Here is a 19087-nt window from a genome sequence, read left to right on the forward strand (position 1 = left end):
GCGATGAAGCCCCCGAGCCTGAATGTGGTGCGACACCTCATGAACACCCGCAGCATTCGCGATCCGGTGATGCACGAGCAGTTCTACCTGGCGCTTCTCATTGCGGCCGACCACATGAACCCCGCCAGCCCCCGCAGCGACTACTACAACCTCCTCCCGCACCCCGCCATTGATGACGCTCTGGTGATTCAGCGCCACAAGGACGTTCTCGACCCGCTGCTGCTCGTGGAGTGGGACGACTATCAGAAGGAGATGCTCTCCGTCCTGCACCACCTGCTCCGGCGCTGGGGCTCGCCGTTGGCCCCGCCCATCCAGGTGGCGTACTGGGCCCTGCGCACCGTGCTCAGCCGCATGCACATGCTGCCGAAGGCTGGTTTGGCACCACAGCAGGTGGGGTCCGCCCTCAGCTACACGGCACTGTACGCTGTCGATCAAGCTGACCTGCAGACGCGATGGCGGAGGCGATTCAAGTCCATTCTAAGCTCGCTGACTGGCAACCCAGCTGACGCCGAGGAGTACCACCTCGTCCCCACGCTAGTGCCACTGCTGGACATGACCCCGCACATCCCCTCCAGCAACGTGCAGGTGGAGGTGAACACGCGTGGCGCCGCCGTCGGCGGCTGTGCGGAGCTTCGCGCGGTGCGCGACATCGACGCTGGAGAGACGATTGGGCTGCGCTTCAACGCCTCCCAGGCGCCAGCGTTTCTGCTCTTCCGCTTTGGCTTCATTCCGCAGTAGTGTGCGCGTGCGCCACGCCGACGTTGTCCTCTCCGTGCCGTGTGGCTGCTTGGTGTGGTTCGATGCGCCGCTGCTGCCGCCGCCGCGCCTCTCTTGTACACCACTGCACTACACACCTCCTCCCACCCCGCCTCCATTATGTGTTTTGGCGCTCGTCAAGTCCGACGTGAGCGTTTCGTAGTTGTCGTTGGCTTGTTACTTGGATGTCGCTGTCTTCTCACTCGCTCTTACACACTCATCACATATACACACACGCGCCCCCTTGCCTCTCTGTTCGGACTGCGTCGCTTTTTCTTTGGGGGGGGGGGAAGGGGGCGCTGAGCGGGTCTGTTCGTGCGACTCGCGACGGCCGCGCTGACTGCGAATCCGACACAGATGAAGGTAAACACGCAATCCCCCCCCCCTCCCCCCAAACAAAACCGAACGATGCCGTCGTGGCGTGCCGTGTGCTCTGCTACACACACACACACACACACACACACACACACACACGACAAGGACTTCCGGCGGCTCACCACCGCCGCCCTTGGCTTTCGGTTCCACGGCTTCTCTCGAACAGGCGACGCTGTTAGCTGTTCCCACACGCACGCTGACGGGCACGAGGGCGTGCATCCATCTCGCATCCACCGCCACCGCCCCTCTTGAGTTCCTTTAGTATACTCTCTCACTTCTCCTCGCGTGCCGTTCTCTCTTATAGGCTTTGTGCCGTCGTCAGCGGTGGAGATGGGCGTCGCACTCAGGCACATACACACCGGCTCCCATGGACAATCCAGGCGCCCCTCTCTCTCTCACTTTCTGCGTTCTCCTCGTCGACACACACCCACCTTGCGGTCACCGCCGGTGAGGGAAAGAGAGGGGAAGGGGGTCACGGCTGCACTTCGTGACGCTCTCGCTCGCTCTGGGCGTTGCGGCTGTCGTTGTTTGCGTCTATCCGTCCGCCCATCTCATCTCTACATCCTCCTATGGTGTGTGTATGGGGGAGGGGAGGCGTGTGCCGGTGAGCAACGGAGCGCGCGTAGCGCGCGCGGTCGCCCAGGCTTGCTGTGTAAGCGGATGATGTCTCACGGCTTCAGGCACCTGCCTCGTACGCTCTTGGTGCAGCTATACGAGCCCGAGCTGGCTCGTTTCTCAATACATGCATGTGCGCCCACAAACTCGACGTCATGTGCTCTCTTCTTTCTCTCCTTCTTTTCCTTTCTGCAACGAACTGGCGCACACGCGGGCGTGAACTCCCTCACCTCGCCTCCCAAATCCTCACACACGTACCCGCCGCTGGTGGTGTAACTCCCAAACCCTTCCCAGCAACACGCTTGTGCTTGGTCTCGCTCTCTCCTCCGTTTGCCTCCCCACAGCGCGCACCTCCCTCTCCTCTGCCTTCCGCGATTCACCAGATCGCACGAGCATGTCCGCCGAGGCCGAGTCGATGCCTGCGCCGCAGGAGATCGCTCCTGCCACCCACACCACGCCGACGGTGGTAGAGCTGAAGCCGAAGAACACGCACCGCCTCAACCGCATCCTGCGCAAGCCCAAGGCCTCACTGCCGCCGCGCAAGTGGCACCCCGACGAGGAGGGCGAGCTCCGTGCTGTCGGCGTGCCACCGAGCGTGGTGAACACGCTCCTCGCAAGCCTGTCGGAGGAGGAGAAGAAGCGTGCCGCCGCTGGTCTGGATCCGCTAAGCGCGACGCAGGAGGCACTGATCCGACGCGCCGCACGCTTCGGTCTTAACATTAACAGCAGCGACCCCGCGGCGCCTGTGGCTCCGGTGCCAACCTTCATGGTGGACGAGGAGACGCTGCGCCGCCGCGAGGAGCGCTTTAAACAGGCCGCGCCGTCGCAGTAGGGTATCGGAAAAGCGCAAGCGATCGTTGCGAAGGTGACGTTGGAAGCACAGGTGGTGTGTGGGTTGCCGGCGCGATAGAAAGACTTGGTCGGCTGGGGAAGAGAGGACGGACGCCGAGTGCAAGTAGGTGCCTCTGCAGTGCCGGCGCGTACACCCACCCCAGGCAGCCATACTCGCCCCTTCCTTTCCGCGTTCTCCAGTCGCTACCCCAACCGCCCACGCTGATGTGCGCATGCATGCATGTACGTGCACGCGCAGGCGTATTTCTGTAGGACGTGTTTGAAAACAGCGGAAAGCGAAACAAGAGAAGCATGCAGTTGCCAGCACAGCCTATCTCAGTCACAAGTGGCTCCGTGCATGCGGCACCAACAGAAACGATGGCAGACGAAGCGCTGCATCTCGCGAGAGAAATATTTTTGTGCTCTCACGCCCTAGAGAGCAGGGGCCTACAGTGTATTCACAGACGTGTGAATGTGTGCACGTGGAGCTGCGTGCCGTCGGCGCATCTCCGAAGCGAGTAGACGCACACCGAACTTACACCCCCTACACACCGCCATGACGCGCGCAGCAGCATCCGTGCGTGTAGCCCCTCTATGCTGCGCGACTTCCTCAACATTCACGTGCTCGCTGTGTGTCGCTCGCTCGTGCTTTGCGTCTTCTTCCCGATTTATGCACGTGTGTCGGTGCCTGAGGAGCCAATCACGGCGCGCACTCGCACACACACACACACACACAACAACAACAACAACAACAACAACCGCCCTCCCTCTCTCGACGGACGCTGCTGGGGCTGGAAACATACTAGGGAAGAGAACGGCCGAGCCTGTCGGTGGCTCTCCACCCTCTCTTTCTTTCTCAGGGCTTGCCTCTTCACCCCCCCCCCCCCACAGGCTGACATTACACCCCGTTCCTTCACTCATAGACCAACAGATAGAGCTGCATTGCTTTCCGTGGGAGCAGCGGCGCCCGCCTGTGGGTCTGTGCCTGCCTCCATCTCTGCTCCCCCCTATCGTGCGCGCTTCGCTGCGGTTCGGTGGCCATGAGCGGCGTCGCCACGCGACCAGAGGCGGCAACGACGCCTGTGTCGGTGCAGCTCACACCGATCGTGCCGATCCGGGTCTTTGACGCGCATGGCGAGTACTTTGACACAGAGATGGACATCGACGCCCCGCTGCGCTCGTTGCAGCTAGCAATCGAGGACTACTTCAAGGTGAAGCCGGAGGTGCAGCTGCTCCTGCACAACCGGCAGCAAATCCACGCAGACCGCTCGCTGCGCGACAACGGGTGCCTGCTGCTGAAAGGAGACCCCTATGTAAAGCTCGTGTGCCTCCTGAAGCGCGGTCCAGTGCTGAACCTGCAGTGCGAGGTGGGACCCATCACCTACGTGGTTGCTTGCCACGAGATGGCGACGGTGTGGGAGGTAAAGAAGATGCTGTGCGAGGAGATGGAGCGGCAGCAGCGACGCGCCGCGCCCGGGGGCGCGGCGTCGCGCCGGCTGACGTGCGGGCCGGAGCGACTGCGTCTGCTGTGGCGGTACATGGAGCTGAATGACAAGGCTACCCTGCACTACTACCGCATCTCGACGAACGCGGTGCTGCACGTGATGCACCGCCGGCGGGCCTCGCTGCCGGCCGCCGCCGCAGCCTCGAGTCCGTTGAGCCGCGAGACGGGGCTAAACCGCACCGTCACAGCGCAACAGCCGTCCACGGCAGCGTGGTGGCAGCAACCCCGTGCAGCGTCGGCGTCGCCCAGTAGCGCTGCCTGTGCTCCAGCGGCGTCGACTGCCTCCGTACCGGAGGCACGGTTGACGCACAGCCCGCTAGAAGCGTACACCGACGCCTTTGGCGCCGCCGCAAGACCTTGCATGGCGTTGCCGGTGGTGTCGGCGTACACGCAGCCGCCACCGTCACTGCTGGCTGCTGCGGAACCGATGGCCGCCTATGCCGGGCCCGTGCCGGACGCACCCCAGCACCACCACGACCCCCTCACGAGCTCCGAGGTAGTGACCTTGTCGCTCGCCGTGCGTTCGCTCGAGGCTCAGCTGCGCAGCCTCCAGCAGGAGCAGCGGCAGGTGGAGCAGTACCAGCAGTCCCTCACCGCCTACCAGCGCGGCAGCCTCGCCGACGCTCAGCAGCGCATCCTGGAGCTGGAGGAGACGGTGAAGCGGTTCCACGCACTGCTACAACGCGCCGTCGCGCTCATCCCTGCAGCGGCGTGACATCGGCTCACTTCCTTATGCGAGGGAGCGTGACCGCTGTCCCTCTGCACCTTCACCCTCACCTCTCTGTGCGCACGCTCCTTTTCGTGTTCGTGTCCAGAGCCTTTCTTGCCTTTCCGCGCCAACAACAAACACAAGCGGCCGCTACGCCCCACGCGCGGGCCCCCCCACCCCCCGCCGCGCCATCGCGGCGGCGGGCCGCCAATGGGTCGTGTGCTCCCCCCTCCCCGTGTGTGCGTCATCCTGCCTTTCTCCGCCATTCGCTTCTGCCTTTGTTCGCCTCTCTTTGCCCCTGCGCGCAAGCCCTTTCCTTTTGGGTGGGCGTGGAAGGCCCGGCCCGGCGGGGAGGGGGGGCTAGGCCGCGGCGCAGCCGCGTGGGTTGGGGGCCAGGGGACGGTCCTCGGGGAAGGTGGTAGAGGGGGGTTGGGGGCGGGGTGGGGGTTGTCGCGTGGCGCCGCGGCCGTTTGCGCATAAAGGGGGGAGGGGGCGGCCACGTGCGCGCCTCATGCGGTTTCCGCCCGTCTTCGTTTCTCGTGATGTCCACGGACGCTGGAGAGGGACGCAGGCGGGCGAGCAAGCGGAACAGTTCGCCGCCTCTTTTTTTTTTAGAATACGCCGACACACACCTGCACAGGCAAAGGGACACGAGAGAGATGACAGCACAAAAGCAGTGGGCAACCTTCTTCACTCGTCACACGTGGTGGGCATCACGGCGTGTCTGCTCACCATCCATGACGGCACGAGCAACAACGGAGGAAGAACAAGAGAGGAGCGAGTGCCGCCACTTTCACATGCGTATAGGCCTACGAATGGGCGAGCGAGATCGGCGGCCGTCGTTGCTCAGCGGCATCGGAGAAGGCGGGGCAGTGAGCATCGAAAGAGGGGTAACGAAGGAGCACGAACACAAAGGAAGGGTGAAAAACCAAACGCGCTCACATATCCCTTCCCCCGCTCTTTTCATCGCCACCAATGCGTACCCACGTGCCTGCTCGGCCTAGAGCAACGGAGAGCAGCCATTGGGGTATCAGTTAGCGAATCAACACCGAGGAGAGTGTGTGGGAGATGGGGTGGGGGGCAACGAAAGGGAAGGGGGCGGGTGATTTGTGGGGCGTGGCGCCTCCGTGTGAAGGGGCGCAACAGCCCCTCCAAAAAAAAAAATAGTGCAGCACAGCAGTCGAAAGGAAGGAATGAGAGTGAAAGCGAAATACATCACAGCGACGGAGGGAGAGGGAAAGAGGGAGAGGGGTGGCGCAGAGGCACGCACACCTGCACACGCACCCTCGCCGTCCCGCTCTCCTCTTCCCTTGCCTCCCGGACAGGGTTGAAAACGCAGCAACGCCAAGCGCCGCAAACGGACGATTGAGAGGAGGACACACACGCACGCGCACACACACCCAGAAGCAGCTGAACGCGATGGAAAAAAAAATGGCGCGGCAGCTGCACAGTAACAGTCGACGCAGCAGGTGCGGATGGATGGTGCGGTGGCTTCTGTGCACATCAACGCCTTCCTACAGCTGCTTCGGTTTCACGCAGTCCACGCTGTGGTCGCGCTCGGCGATCTGGCTAGGTGTCGACACCGCACTGCAGTACTGACCGCCGCCAGAGGGCTGATGCTGCATGCCCTGCGAGAGGCTCGGGTACAGCGGCGGCGGCAGCGACGCGCCAACAAAAGCCTGCGGCTGCGGCGGCTGCGTGGGCCCCTCACGCTTTTCACACGACGTTGAATCCAGCGCAGCGGCGCACGCGTTCGGCACGTAGGCAGCGCTCGTGTACGGATTGGGCGATGCAAGTGGGATGCCCTCCACCGGCACTCCGTACATCACCGGCATCGGCTGCTGCACGACGCAGAGGCTCTCGCCGAAGTCCAGCGGCGTGATCGCAATACTGAGCGTGGCCCTCCTGCCCTCGAAGGCACCGCGCACGTTCACGCGCGTTTGCTCGCCACGCACGAAGCGCTGCTCGGCCATCTCGATCCACGCTACCGACACGCAACTTTGCGAGAAGAGCGTCTTGATCCACAGCTCCACGAACAAGCGGTTGCGGCCCGGGCGTTTCGTGTCGCGGTGGTACTGGAAGCGAAACCGCTCCCCGAAGCACACCTCACCCACGTGGTCAGCGCTGGAGGACTTCGTGCGGATTGACTGACCTTGAAGGCGCACGTACACGCAGAATGAATTCCGCAGCGACACACCCGTGATTTCCGTCGCGCACAGCACCGAGACATCCACAACCGGCATCGTGACGAAGGGAGGGCGTAGATGAGGGGGAAGGGGTTCTGTCGAACAGCAACAGACACACCGAAAAGAACGGCACTGGGGGAGGAGGAGGAGGAGGAGAGGGAGAGAGGGAGGGAGGCGCACAGACAGAGACACACACACACAGAAGTTTTCTGCAACGGCGTGTGTGTGGGTGTTGGCCACCGAGACGGAGAAGGAGGAGGAGGAGGAGGAGGAGAGGGGCGTAGGAACCAAAGTGTAGTGCTTGTGTTTGCACGCGTTCACCAATGTGAAGTAACGCGCACCCACCTACCCACATGCGCTGCGTGCTGAGCGCCGCACACGACTGCGACCAGCTCAACGGCACGTGGGCCTACCTGTATGACGGTGCAGCGACATTGACCGCAGAGTTGTCTGCGTGTAGGACATGATAGACGCTTCCGAACGACCGGAGGGAGGGGGGAGGGCAGGAGAGAAGGAAAGCGGCACACCCGCACGGCCGCTCTTGTTGCATCGTAAGAGGGGTGAGAAGGACATCCAGTGTACATCGAAAAGAAGAACAAGTCTGCCGGGAGAGTGGGGCGGGCTGAGGTGCAGACTCAAACGCACGCCGTCATCGTCCCGTTGTCACGAACCGCCTCCACTCAACGGCGGGCTCATACGCCGGCGAAGTAGCTGAGGTAGTACGGAAGAACAGCGTACTCGTCCTGCAGTGCCGCGAGCAGCTCATCAACACGCAATGGCGTGTTGGCCAGGACGCCAGCCTCCACCCACGCCGTCATGCGATCCAGCGCAGCCTGCACGCTCTCCTGCGTGAAGCCGAGTACCGCGACGGGGGCGTGGGTGGCGCAACTGAGTGGGATGCAGAGGCAGCCGGCGTCCTCCTGCTCAATGAACCCCTCTCTGTCCATCCTGGCAGCCTGAGCTATCCAGTCACGAATGAAGTACGCCTCCGCACTACTCACCACATCGACGGCTGCCGGCGCTGCGGCAGCCTCTTTCTTCGCGTCATCGCCGAACAGAGTCGTCGAGGTGCCGCTCACCCTCTTCACGGCCGGTGCTCGACGCGGCGCTACAACCGGTGCGCGCAGTCGATACAGCCGCAGGAAGGCGGCAGCCCACCACACCACTGCAGGCGTGGCTAAGAAGAACCGTGTGACAGGCGCAGTGCCGCGACTCGAGGCTGAGCTCTTGCGACCCTTGGTACTGCTGCCGCTGTGGCTGTGGCTGTGGCTGGCTGCGTGCTGAGGAGCTGCGACGGTGCGCAGGGTGCGCTTCACATAGCTTCGGCAGCTGTCGGCGAGGTGCGCCGCCTCCGTACGGCACGCTACGCACACGTCGGGGCGGCGCCCGCTGGCAGCGTCGCTGAGCTTCAGCATCCGAACCGCCTCCTCAGCGAGGGCGTCGGCCGTGTTGCGCAGCTCCCAGGCGCCGCGCTCCGCACAGGCCAGCAGCACCGCTGCGTAGAGGTTCAGTGGATCCCTGCAGAGCCCCTCCCTCGCTCTGTCGAAGACCGACTCGAAGAAGGTGGACCAGTGCACCACCTCCGAAAGGAGGGCTTGATGGTCTTCCAGCCCCACTGCCACCGTCGGTAACCGAGCCGACTCTGGCGCGGATGTCGAGAGACCCGGTCGCCGCAGCACCTCCTCGACAACGTGAAGACCGTAGACAAGGTGCAGCGACGTTAGCGGCGCCACCGGCTGCGGACGCCCGCTGAGGAGCACAAGGCTGAATGGCAGCGCACGCGACGGCGAAGCGGCACCAGTCGGACTGTCGAGCAGGAAGTTGCTCACAAAGTCGGAGAATGTGAGAGGCTGCGGCGGCAGCACGTACTGCGGCCCCATCGCGTCCTCGTCGTCGTCCTCGTCGTCGTCCTCGTCGCCGTCGCTGCTGCCAGTGCTGGCATTCTTCTTTGCTGCTGCCGGCTGGCTTGCAGCGGCGATGTGCTCGAACACTTGACGCGCGGCCAGGGGCATGCCGATCAACTGGGTGAAAGGGACCTCTGCCGTGCACAGGACGCGTTGCTGAAGCCGCTGCAAGGTGCGACTGGGGCACTCACGCAGCCACGTCACGGCTTGCTGCACCTGCCGCGCTTCAGCCAAGAGAGAGCGCTCCCCGTGCACGGCTGCCCCACAAAACGGCGGCACCGTCAGTCGATCCACGCGTGCCCTGCTACCCTGCACCTTGGCGCCGGTGTGCTTTGCGGGGACTGAGAGGGGGGGCGGCGTCTGCGTGGGCGACGTATAACGCGCGCCGAGGATGCCGAGGGAGGAGTCGGAGAGGGCGCCGGAGGCACGCCGGTCGCGCTGGCTGGCGAATATGCTCAGTGCCGGGTGCAAGCGCTCGAAGTTGTCCAGCTGAGCATTCACCACCTCCTGCTCGGCCGCCCTCACAAAACGCCGCGTCGCCTTGGCGGAGCTGCCCAGCATGCCGCCAACGGTGTCCTTGCTGGCGCGCAAACGGCAAGAAATCGGCGTGGCAGCGGCGGACAGCGCGTTGGGTCCCGACGGCCTTGCAGGAAGAGGCGGATCGAATACGATAACGCGCCGGTGAGTGCGTGAGTGTGAGAGCCGTGCAGCGCCGAGGGCAAGAGGCGTGAACGATTGTGTGCGCAGTGCCCGTGTGCCCGCTCTGTGCACCTGCGGGGTGCTGGTGGCGGTGGTGGTGGTGGTGGTGGGGGCTGAGGCTGGACAGTGGCTGCGGGATTACAGAGAGGTCATGGGGAGGAAGACACACACACACACACACAGATGGGGGTACCAACGCGGATGCCAGAGAGTGCTGCGCATGGGGTTTTGATCGCACATGGAGAAGAGCGACGATGCTCTTGCCCCTTTCCTTCTCTTTGCCTGCCGGAATGCTGATGAGGCTCGCACTGCCACGGAGATGGGGAGGGCGTGCGGCGAAAAAACGACGCAGCAGCGCGCACACAGACACGCACACAAGCGAGATCGCTGAAGCGGAAGCCGCTGAGCTGTGCATCTCGTATGTCACCGTGCATGTGTGTGTGTGTCATTCTGGTTGACCGCCCTAGACAGGGCTATCACGGTGTGGGCTAACAAGGGGGAGGGCACAGCGAAAAACGCAAGACATCACCACAGAGAAGGGGGGGGGAAGGCGCGTCGCTCCGACGAGTAGCACAACCCCGCTCTCTTCCCCACACAGAACAGAAAAAAAAATAAAACAGGTGAGCGACGGTGGCGGCGCGCGTGACTTCGTGGCGGCTCCTCCGCACCACCACTGACACAGTGGTAGACAAAGGAGCACCTGCAGATGGCTACTCTGTCCCGCTCGTTCTCTCCGTGTGTGCGTGTGCGATGGTGCACGAGTACACGCATCAGCGCCAACACCATCACCGCGTTGTGGTTCCAGAAAGCCAGAAAAGCATATCCCGAGAGAGAAACAAGAAGAGGAGGGGGCATGCCAACACATGCCCAGAGGGAGGGAGGAGTGCGCACACAGAGGTGCATGCGTATTCGGAGCGGCTGCAAGGGGCGAGCAGGAGATGGGCGGGCCACGCCAACACCGAGGGAGAGGCGTTCGCGAACACTGCCTTGAATGTAGCATTCACGCTTGCCCAAACAAGCACGCATGGATGGAAGGGAGCAGAGAGCGCAGCGGCGGTGGCTCCTTGCGGCTCAGCATGGCGCTGCTGCATCCGCTTGCTACAGCATCCGCATGTCACCACTCCCCGGTACCGCCGCTGCTCATCCCCACCCTCTACGCTGCGGGACACTACTAGAGCCACGTTGCGTACTCCTTTGGTACTCTGTTGTGCGCGACACACTCCTCGTTGGCCTCACAGTGCCCCTGGAGGGGCATCCTCGACCTTGCACAGCAGGCAGGCGCGAGTTCTGATGGAACGTGGTGATGCAGGTTCGGCATGTGCTCCGGCTCGTTGGGGCGGATGCACGCCATCGGGCTCGACGGCTTGTTGTGGCCCTGCGACTCCAACCTTTCCAGCACCTCTACCATTGGGCTGCGCTCAGACGGAGCCAGGCGCTGCAGCGCGTCGCGGTCAGCCGCTGTCCACCTGCACATAGCCAGCGGCGCTGGCGACCCGTCACGTAGAAATAGTGACCCCCGGATGGTGCTGGCCCTGCGCTGGCGCCGCAGCCGGCTCACGTAGCCGCGGTTGTGCGCCTGTGTGTAGAAAGCGCGGTGATACTGCTTCCACCGGGAGAAGGCCCGCTTGGATGACGGCGAGGCAAGCAGATAGCGCTGTGATACCGTCGTCGACGGACACAAGGAGAGCTGCTCCAATACAGTGCGCACATCGGTGTCGATGTAGTCGCCATGCACGATGTGTGTGTGTGTGGGAGGGGAGAATGTGCTGCAACCTTGGTGGCCGCTTTCCTCGCACGCTCCTCCCGGACTGAGCACCGATGGGTTGCTTTCGGGACACGAGTTGTGCGCATGCCGTGCAGTGCGATAAGGGGCGTGCCAAGGGAGGAGAAAGTAGAGGAGAGTGAGCGACGCGTCCACGCACACATGTGCATGTGCTGGTGAGCAGCCACACAAAAAAACGTCTAGGAGGCAGCCATGTCAAGTGCGGCACAGGAGGATGCGCTGGGCACGTCCCGTACATGTGCCGACTCGGCATCCTTCGCCATCGCGCCGCGGTCCCTTGCCCCGCCTTTGGCTGTTGTTGGTGTTCTTATTCTTCTCTCCCCCACTTCGTCGGGTCGCACCCGTAGTACGATAGGATAACGATGCATCGCAAGCAATGGACATGCCCCACGCACGCATGAGCCTCTCGACATACGCCGTCGCGCCCAGCACCTCAGTACTGCTGCAGTATACAGTCGTGCACGTGGCAGTCGGTGCAGAAGTACTGCTTGCATGCCGCACACTGCGCCTTGGTGCTCCACATGCCAAAGGACTTGTAGCAGTTGAAGCAGTTGACGGCGTCAAAGACGCACCAGGCACTTCTCGCACTGTTAGCCGCGAGCGACGGCGCCGCCGGGGTATTCGCCTCGGCTGCCATGAACTCCTCGAGCGCCAGCAGCGATGCCATTTCGTTTTCCCGATCGGCGCACGCCTCCTCCATCTCAGCATCGAGGAAGCCGTCGAACTCGGGCCCCCACGAGACCTCCTGCGTCGTCTTGACGGCGTGCACGTGGGGGTTGTAGCTGAGGTAGTGATCCGCGTCTTCGCGGGTGTACAGCTGCTCCCAAAACACGAGACGTTTGCTGCTGCAGTTGGGCAGCAGCATAAAGTCCGCCAATGCCGTTGCGCCGCCATCCCCACGCCCGCGCCGCCGCTGCGAGATGAAGCGCCACGCCGTCGCCGCGTCGTAATGGACGTTGACGAAGCAGAGCGGGATCTCGCCGGCCTTCTCCCGCTGCGTGCGGCGCAGGACGTCTGTCCAGACGGAGGCTGTGCGCAGCCGCACCCCCTCGAGACGCCGCTCCTGCTCGCCGTTACATAAGAACGTGCCGTAGAGACAGCTGTAGACAACCTCCGACAGGTGGGCGAGCAGCTCTGGCGTAAACTCAAAGCAAGTCGGATATTGGTGGCACACCTGGAACACCGCGTCCAGGAAATTCAAGAAGATCGGCGACGTGTCCAGACGCGGGGCACTGCCGCCGTGCTGCTGCTCCGTGTCGGAGCTTGCGACACCCGAGTGAGTGAAGACGGTCGTGCGGCCTGGCAGCTGGTGTCCAGAACGCTCTGCGAACTTGTGGCCAAAGGAGCAGAACTCCTTCTCGATCAGCGTGCAGAAGCCCACGATGGTGCGGTAGTACGGGTCCAGCAGGAGCATCGCGAGCGCCGTGCACTGTGACGTGCGATCCCAGCCGTCGGTGCAGTGGACCAGACACGACACACCGTTTTGCAGCGACTGCGCCGCCGTCACGGAGCAGACGAGTACGCGCTGGACGATGGCGAGCCAGTCGGAGTCGTACAACCGCCGCAGAAAAGTCTTTTCCACCGTGTTGCCCTGGTAGCGGGCCAGCATGCTGCGTAGCTTTTCGAACGACTTGGCCACACCGAAGATGTTGTCGATCTCGAAGAAGTTGGTCTGACAGAACGTGTAGTAGCTACCCGACTCGTAGCCGCCGCCGAGCTGGGCGTTGCCGGCGGCCGTGATCTGCGGCCGACAGTCCGCCACTAGCAGCATCTTGGCCGCGTTCGAGTTCGTGCTCGCACCCGTCACAGCACTGTGGGAGGTCTCCATCGATGGCGTGGTGGCGACGTTCGCAGTGTCTCCAGCCGCGGTCACCGTGAACTTGCGCGCGGCCTTGGATACAGTCGACGGTGGTGCCCAGACGGAGGTGCAGCCGCTCCCGTTTACTCGTGTGCTCTCCAGCTGCTGTGTGGAGGACGCGTTACTCGTGCTTCCGGCACACGGCGGCTGGCCATCGCCGTCCGAGTCGTCGTCGAAGAGAGACGGCGGCCGAACGGGTCTCGCCACCGTGGCGGGCGCACCTACCACGGGACTCGCCTTGAGGGAGTTGGCCGCGGCTGGCGAGCTGCCGTGCGCCGTTGCCAAGGGCGAGGGGACAAGCGATGACGCCGCTGCCGCGGGCGCTGTCGTGCGCTGCGGGTACGCGTGGTGGGGCGCGTAGCCCATGTTAATCAGCGTATAGCACACGTCCGAGTCGGCGCTGAGCTGCGGCGAGCGCATGAGAGGCTGGGAGCTGCGTGCGAGAACGGCACCGGTGCGCAGGCACACGTACGACACCGCCGGCACACGGGCGCGGGAGCGGGCCGCTATCGCCCTCAGGAGCAACTCACGGTCCACGAGCCTTGGCTGTAAGAAGAGCCATGGATAGGTCGGGGAGCACGTGTACTGGAAGTCGGTGGGGCGCTCGCCGCTGCCGACGTCCCGCTCCTCGTCACGGAGGTCCACCAGTCTGAACCAAGGTCGCAGATCTTGATGGAGGCCAATGCGGCCCTCTTGCAGGGCTGCCTCGGTGGCCACCTCCGGTGCGGGGCGAGACGCGTCGACGCAGAGCTGACGAGTAAACTCGCGCTGCGGCGAATAGAGGTTCCAGCCGAACTCGGTTCTCCATATAGCCGCCGTTCCCGTTGACTCTCCCGCGCTGCTCATGCTGTTGCTGCTGCTGCCGACCCGCTGCTGCCGCTGCCGCTGCCGCTCCTCGGCGTAGCGGAAAGCCGGAAGGTCAGAGACGCGTGCCAGGCAGTGCACGAGAGTGAGATGTGCGCGTATATTCTTGAGGAGGCGCTCCGACTGCACAATAAGACGATGCTGCCAGACGTGCTTCGTCTGCAGCGTGACCACATAGAGAGCGGGCAGGGGGTCTGCGTATCGCGGCCGCGATGGCAGCGGCACCGGCTGTGGCACCTGCGCTGGAGGTGCGCTCAGCAGCGGCGTCATCATCGCCACCGCAGCCGTAGCGGAAGGGCTTGTGGCCGACGCCACGCCACTGCCGATGGTGGAACCCATCGCTGCCGTCCCTGACGACGTCCGTGCCGTCTCCTCCGCCTGCTGCTGCACCTGCACAAACGCCTTGGTGACAGAGGATGAGGCACGTGCAATGCCCCAGGTGGCGATGAGCATGTAGGGCACCTCCACGCACGCCTCGCGGCCTAGGGGGCCAATGTGCAGCTGGTACTGGGAGAGAGCGAGGCTGCAGGGCTGCACCACGCAGGCCTTCTCATCCCCGCCGCAGAAATATAGCAGGGCCACCGCGTCCTTGGCGTCGATGGAGGAGCACACGTGAAGGTCAAGGACCTCGCCTTCGAGAGTGCGGAAGGGTGGGAAGCAGGGCATGCCGGTGCACGACTTGAGGGTGAGTTTTTGGGAGTGAGAGTGGGGTAGGCAACAGGTTGCCGTGTGGGTGCGAGTGCGTATAGTTGTGCGCGTGGGATACACAGCGCGGTACACCGTGAGCTGAGCGCTTCAGCTGCATTCGATCGGAGAGAGACATGCGAGACAGAGAGACGTGTGAGAGGCGGGTGGCGGTACTCGACCGGACGGAGACACGGGCAGCGCCGAAAGTGGAGGGTGCGGAGGTGGGTGCAGGTGCCATGCGGGTGGGTCAGCCCTCTTCCCTCATTTCTGAGAGGAATACACACACGCACACAGCCAGAGCCACACCCATTGCTAGAGAGGAAGTCTCCACAAGAGGCCCATCGAGCTTCGCACTGTAGAGACGACCGTAGTGTGTGTGCGTGCGTGTGTGTGTGTGGGTGTGTGCAAGGCGACACACGCACGCGCTCCCCCCAAAAAGGAGCGAACGAAGCAACGGACACGACGTGGCACCTCGTCCTCGCCACGCCTATCTCGCACCCCCATCAAGCAGAGAGACGCAAAGGTGTTGGTGGTGGGAGCTGCGCCCTCCCCCTCCCCCAAAAGAGCTAACGAAGATGCGGTTGTAGCTGTACAGAGAAAGGCGGGGAGAGGACGGGGTGGGGTGGGCCGGCAGCGGCGGTCAGCGATGGATGGGGACGAGACACACACACACACACAGAGCGGGCAAGCAAGCATCTATTCGACGCGGCGATGCGTTGCCTCTATCGCCCCTCCCACCTGCTGCACCGCCTACCCGCGGCCCGTATGCCGTATTGGTCCCACCACACGTGCGAGCAAGCAAGTAATGAAAAGAGGGCATCCGTGACGTGCAGCACAGGCCCACCCTCCCCAGCGTCTCCCAGCACCCCACTGACACCAGAGGAGGGCGGGCGGGTGGGGTACGGTGAGGCGAACACACACGCTTGTACCGGCCTTCCTCTCTCTCTACACCATGGACACGTAGCGAGCCGCCGGCAGGGCCCGAATCGACAGCGCCGTCTGCCCTTTGCGAGAAGCTTGGATGCCAACGTCCATATTGAGCGGGTTGACAAGCGCCGCGCTCTCCGTGCCGGCGCCGCTGCGGGAGCGGCTGTCTACGGTGAACCTGGCCACATACAACGGCGGTGACTTCGCCTTCCCCCATACCTCCGGCGCGAGCTCGCTGGACTCGCTCATACCCCCTGAAGTGTCCTCGTCGTCTCTGTGCAGCGGCAACATCGGCAGCGGAGGAAGCGCGGCCGTCGTCTCCGGCGGCAGCACCTGCGTCGCAGCGCTCACGTTGTAGTGCTCTGCGATCTCCTGCACCTTCTTGGCTGTGCTGATCGCAGCGGCGCTCAGTGGCACCGCCCCACGGCTGTCCTGCGCACGCAGGATGCTGCTGTCCGCCACGGAGATGCGCAGAGAGCGCAGTGTGCTTACCTTGGCCTCATCCTGCACACTCAGGGAGAAGTGAAGCGACCTCTGCGTCGTGGCGTCGGCGGCGGGCATGGATGAGCTGCGTGCGGCGATGGCGCTGGCCAGGCTCACACTTACCTCGCTGTCTGGCTGGAAGCACACTTCTTCGATGACCATGTGCAAGTTTTCTTCATCGCTGGCACCGAAGACGATGGCGACGTCTGCCCAATCCGCGTCCACAATGATGTTCGTCACGTAGCTAAACGACGGCAGCTTCGACACAGGCGCCTCTGTGAAGTCCGTCGCGAGCGGGCGACTCTTCTCTGAGGCGTGGTAGCGCAGTCCGCTGACCGTGTATACACCCGCCGCGTGCCCGGAGACGCGGAGAGCCGGCTCGAAGCAGCTCGCCAGGTGGCCAGCCGCAGCTCTTTTCTCCAGAATCTCCTGCCCATACGCCTGCAGCTTAGGAATCGCGTACACGCGGCCACAGCAGACCAGCAAGGCCGCAATCATATGCAACCAAGCGCGGGTGAGGGGCGACGTGGCAGCCCTCGACACCGACATCGTCGTCATCGCCGCGGTAGACGCGCTGGCGGTGTCGTCTTGCCGCGCCGCTGCACTCGCCGGCTCTACGCGCACGCAGCGCTGCTGCAGCGTCCAGAGGAACATGAGCGTGAAGGGCAGCCCACTCACGCCGTAGCCTGCCATGAGGGCACAGAGCACGTTCGCCACCGACACCACCGTCAGCGGCGTGACTCCTTCCGTTTCCTTCGACATCCGCTTTACCCACTCCTGCGCGAAGGCAACGTCTTCCTCGTCCGTGAACAACGTCTCCGTGGCTGTGGGTGGTGACGGCGTTGCCGAGAACGCATCCGTAACTTCCGCCACACTTGCTTTGTTGCCACCGCCGCCTTCTACCGCGATGTGCTTCGGAGCCGGGATGCCGGCGAGAATGCCGGTCAGCACGCGCGAGGCGAGGTGTCGCTGCACATCGTCGCCGCTGCCGTTGAGGTAGCATTCAAGACCATCCGTTACACGAATGTCTCTGCGGCCCACCAGCGGCACGGAGCGCAGGTACGGCGCGGCCACGACAAGGAGCCGCAGCGCCAGCGTTGGATGCGGTGTGCCACTGCTCTGCGCTGCCTCGAGCAGGTGCCACAGCGAGACAAGGATACGCTGCAGCTGCGACGCATTGTGTCGCAGGTGGGTAGAGCGAAGAAGCCGACTGGTTAGCATCACGACGGCGTCGTGTGTCTCCTTCTCGAGACGCGCGCTCTCTACACCGTCCTCGTTTACAGCGGCGGCCCCGTCGGCGGTGCTGCCGGCCATGGGTAGCTGCATAATGCTCACAATGTGATCCAGCACCACCGCCGGGCGACCGCCCGTCATCGGCAGCACGTCCACACAGGCCTGCAGAGAGCGTAGCACACCAATACGCACGCTCGGGTCAGACGTGCGCTGCCCCACATCGCACAGACACTGGTACACGAGGAAGCCCAGCTGCTGTGGGCGGCGCTGCATGGCGGACACAATGTCGCGGAATACCAGCGACGGCACGTGCGGTATGCCCCACCCATTTTGCGCCTCTAGCAGCGCCGTGACGCGGTTCAGCAGCCCCTCCACGCCGGCCGCGGTGGTGCAGGCTGCCGTCGCACCAATGCCATGGCTGCAGGCCAGCGCGTACACGACATCCTGCTCCTCCGTTTCCGCCGGCAGTTTCACGATGGGGCTGGCCACCGACGTTACGTCGGCGCCGCCGTCGTGCCGCTTCGCCAGGAGATGCACGCTTGCATCACTCAGCGGCTTCTGCGCACGCTTCCGCAGCACGAGAATCAGATTGACGATCATGGCCTGCATGATGACCGCCGCATTCCCGGCCAAGGCGGTGTGGATGCAGTTGGCGATGTTGCCGAGTGCCAGGATCGCGGCGTAGCGCGTCTGCACCGTGTTTGCACACTTCCGCGACTCTATGTGATCGGACGTCATCTGCAGCAGCTGCGGCACAAGGCGATCCTTGTTGTCGGCGATCAGCCGACGTGCCGAGTCCGTGTTGGGCTGAGTGCTGAGCCGATAACACAGCGTGCTCAGCACATCCGCGGCACCAATGTGGTAGCGCGAGACACTTGTTGAGAGCAGCAGAGCGCAAATATCTACGCTGTGAGGCACAAAGTCCACCACGCGGGCGGCGTGCTCGATCAGAGAGCGCAGCATGAGTACCGACACCATCACTTTCTTTTCCTTCTTGCTTTCGAGGTGGATGAGAAGAAGTTTGCCGATCTTGCGGCACACACGGGGGATGCGCTCGGGGTTGCTGGCGATGTAGCTGTTCAGCTTCGCCAGCGCATCCTCGTCGGGGCCTCCGTGGATGTTGTCGGGGTAGACGGAGACGATGAAGTCCTTGAAGCGGTACTTCGTCTCCGAGCACGTACACGAGTTGGTGGCGCCCATCGTAATACTGGCAGTGGTGGTACTGGCGCACTAGTAGTCGTGACGGTGGTGCGCTGAAAGGGCGGTAGTGCTCTCCCTGCAAGAGAGTCAGGAGGAGGGGTCTGTGTCTATGTACGTGGAGGTAGAGTGAAGAGCGGCACAATCCACCCCAGCACTGACTGCGCGTAGTGCAGCCGACAAGATCGACGGACGGAGTGGGCAAAAGGCAGCGGCAGGGAGAGAGAGAGAGACGGCGATATACACGGCTTCATGGAGCGAGAGCACATAGAGTGCAGGCGTTTCAAGAGAAGAGGGACGCGCCGGCGAATCCGTGAACGTCCGCACATACATGTGTGCGCAGTGATGATAGGAGGGAGGGGGAGAGAGATGGGGCCGGGGGGTCTCGTGCACCGACATGCACCGAACGATCGAGCATCGGCACACATGCGCGCGCCTCTCTGTCTCTCTATGTGTGTGGTGATTCTTGATGGAGA

At 63.5% G+C, this 19087-nt stretch overlaps 7 protein-coding genes across 7 annotated transcripts; 3 read left to right on the forward strand and 4 right to left on the reverse strand.

Annotated features, from left to right (window-relative positions):
* Positions 1-3: 3 nt before the first annotated feature.
* Positions 4-738, forward strand: LINJ_20_1480 (conserved hypothetical protein; the record flags this gene model as incomplete). The annotated part of the gene is made up of 1 exon (XM_001465240.1): positions 4-738. One exon carries the CDS (start codon positions 4-6, stop codon positions 736-738), a length of 735 nt encoding a protein of 244 aa, XP_001465277.1.
* Positions 739-2140: 1402 nt separating this feature from the next.
* LINJ_20_1490 (conserved hypothetical protein) lies at positions 2141-2578 on the forward strand (the record flags this gene model as incomplete). The annotated part of the gene is made up of 1 exon (XM_001465241.1): positions 2141-2578. The coding sequence occupies one exon, from the start codon at positions 2141-2143 to the stop codon at positions 2576-2578; it is 438 nt and encodes a 145-aa protein (XP_001465278.1).
* A 1039-nt stretch (positions 2579-3617) lies between these two features.
* Positions 3618-4796, forward strand: LINJ_20_1500 (conserved hypothetical protein; the record flags this gene model as incomplete). Its single annotated transcript, XM_001465242.1, has 1 exon — positions 3618-4796. The coding sequence occupies one exon, from the start codon at positions 3618-3620 to the stop codon at positions 4794-4796; it is 1179 nt and encodes a 392-aa protein (XP_001465279.1).
* A 1508-nt stretch (positions 4797-6304) lies between these two features.
* On the reverse strand, positions 6305-7033 carry LINJ_20_1510 (hypothetical protein, unknown function; the record flags this gene model as incomplete). Its single annotated transcript, XM_001465243.1, has 1 exon — positions 6305-7033. One exon carries the CDS (start codon positions 7031-7033, stop codon positions 6305-6307), a length of 729 nt encoding a protein of 242 aa, XP_001465280.1.
* Positions 7034-7668: 635 nt separating this feature from the next.
* LINJ_20_1520 (hypothetical protein, unknown function) lies at positions 7669-9441 on the reverse strand (the record flags this gene model as incomplete). Its single annotated transcript, XM_001465244.1, has 1 exon — positions 7669-9441. One exon carries the CDS (start codon positions 9439-9441, stop codon positions 7669-7671), a length of 1773 nt encoding a protein of 590 aa, XP_001465281.1.
* A 2354-nt stretch (positions 9442-11795) lies between these two features.
* LINJ_20_1530 (putative zinc-binding phosphatase) lies at positions 11796-14750 on the reverse strand (the record flags this gene model as incomplete). Its single annotated transcript, XM_001465245.2, has 1 exon — positions 11796-14750. The coding sequence occupies one exon, from the start codon at positions 14748-14750 to the stop codon at positions 11796-11798; it is 2955 nt and encodes a 984-aa protein (XP_001465282.2).
* Positions 14751-15716: 966 nt separating this feature from the next.
* On the reverse strand, positions 15717-18614 carry LINJ_20_1540 (conserved hypothetical protein; the record flags this gene model as incomplete). The annotated part of the gene is made up of 1 exon (XM_001465246.1): positions 15717-18614. One exon carries the CDS (start codon positions 18612-18614, stop codon positions 15717-15719), a length of 2898 nt encoding a protein of 965 aa, XP_001465283.1.
* Positions 18615-19087: the final 473 nt, after the last annotated feature.

The sequence above is a fragment of the Leishmania infantum genome, chromosome 20 (assembly GCF_000002875.2).
Source record: "Leishmania infantum JPCM5 genome chromosome 20".
NCBI lineage: Eukaryota > Euglenozoa > Kinetoplastea > Trypanosomatida > Trypanosomatidae > Leishmania > Leishmania infantum.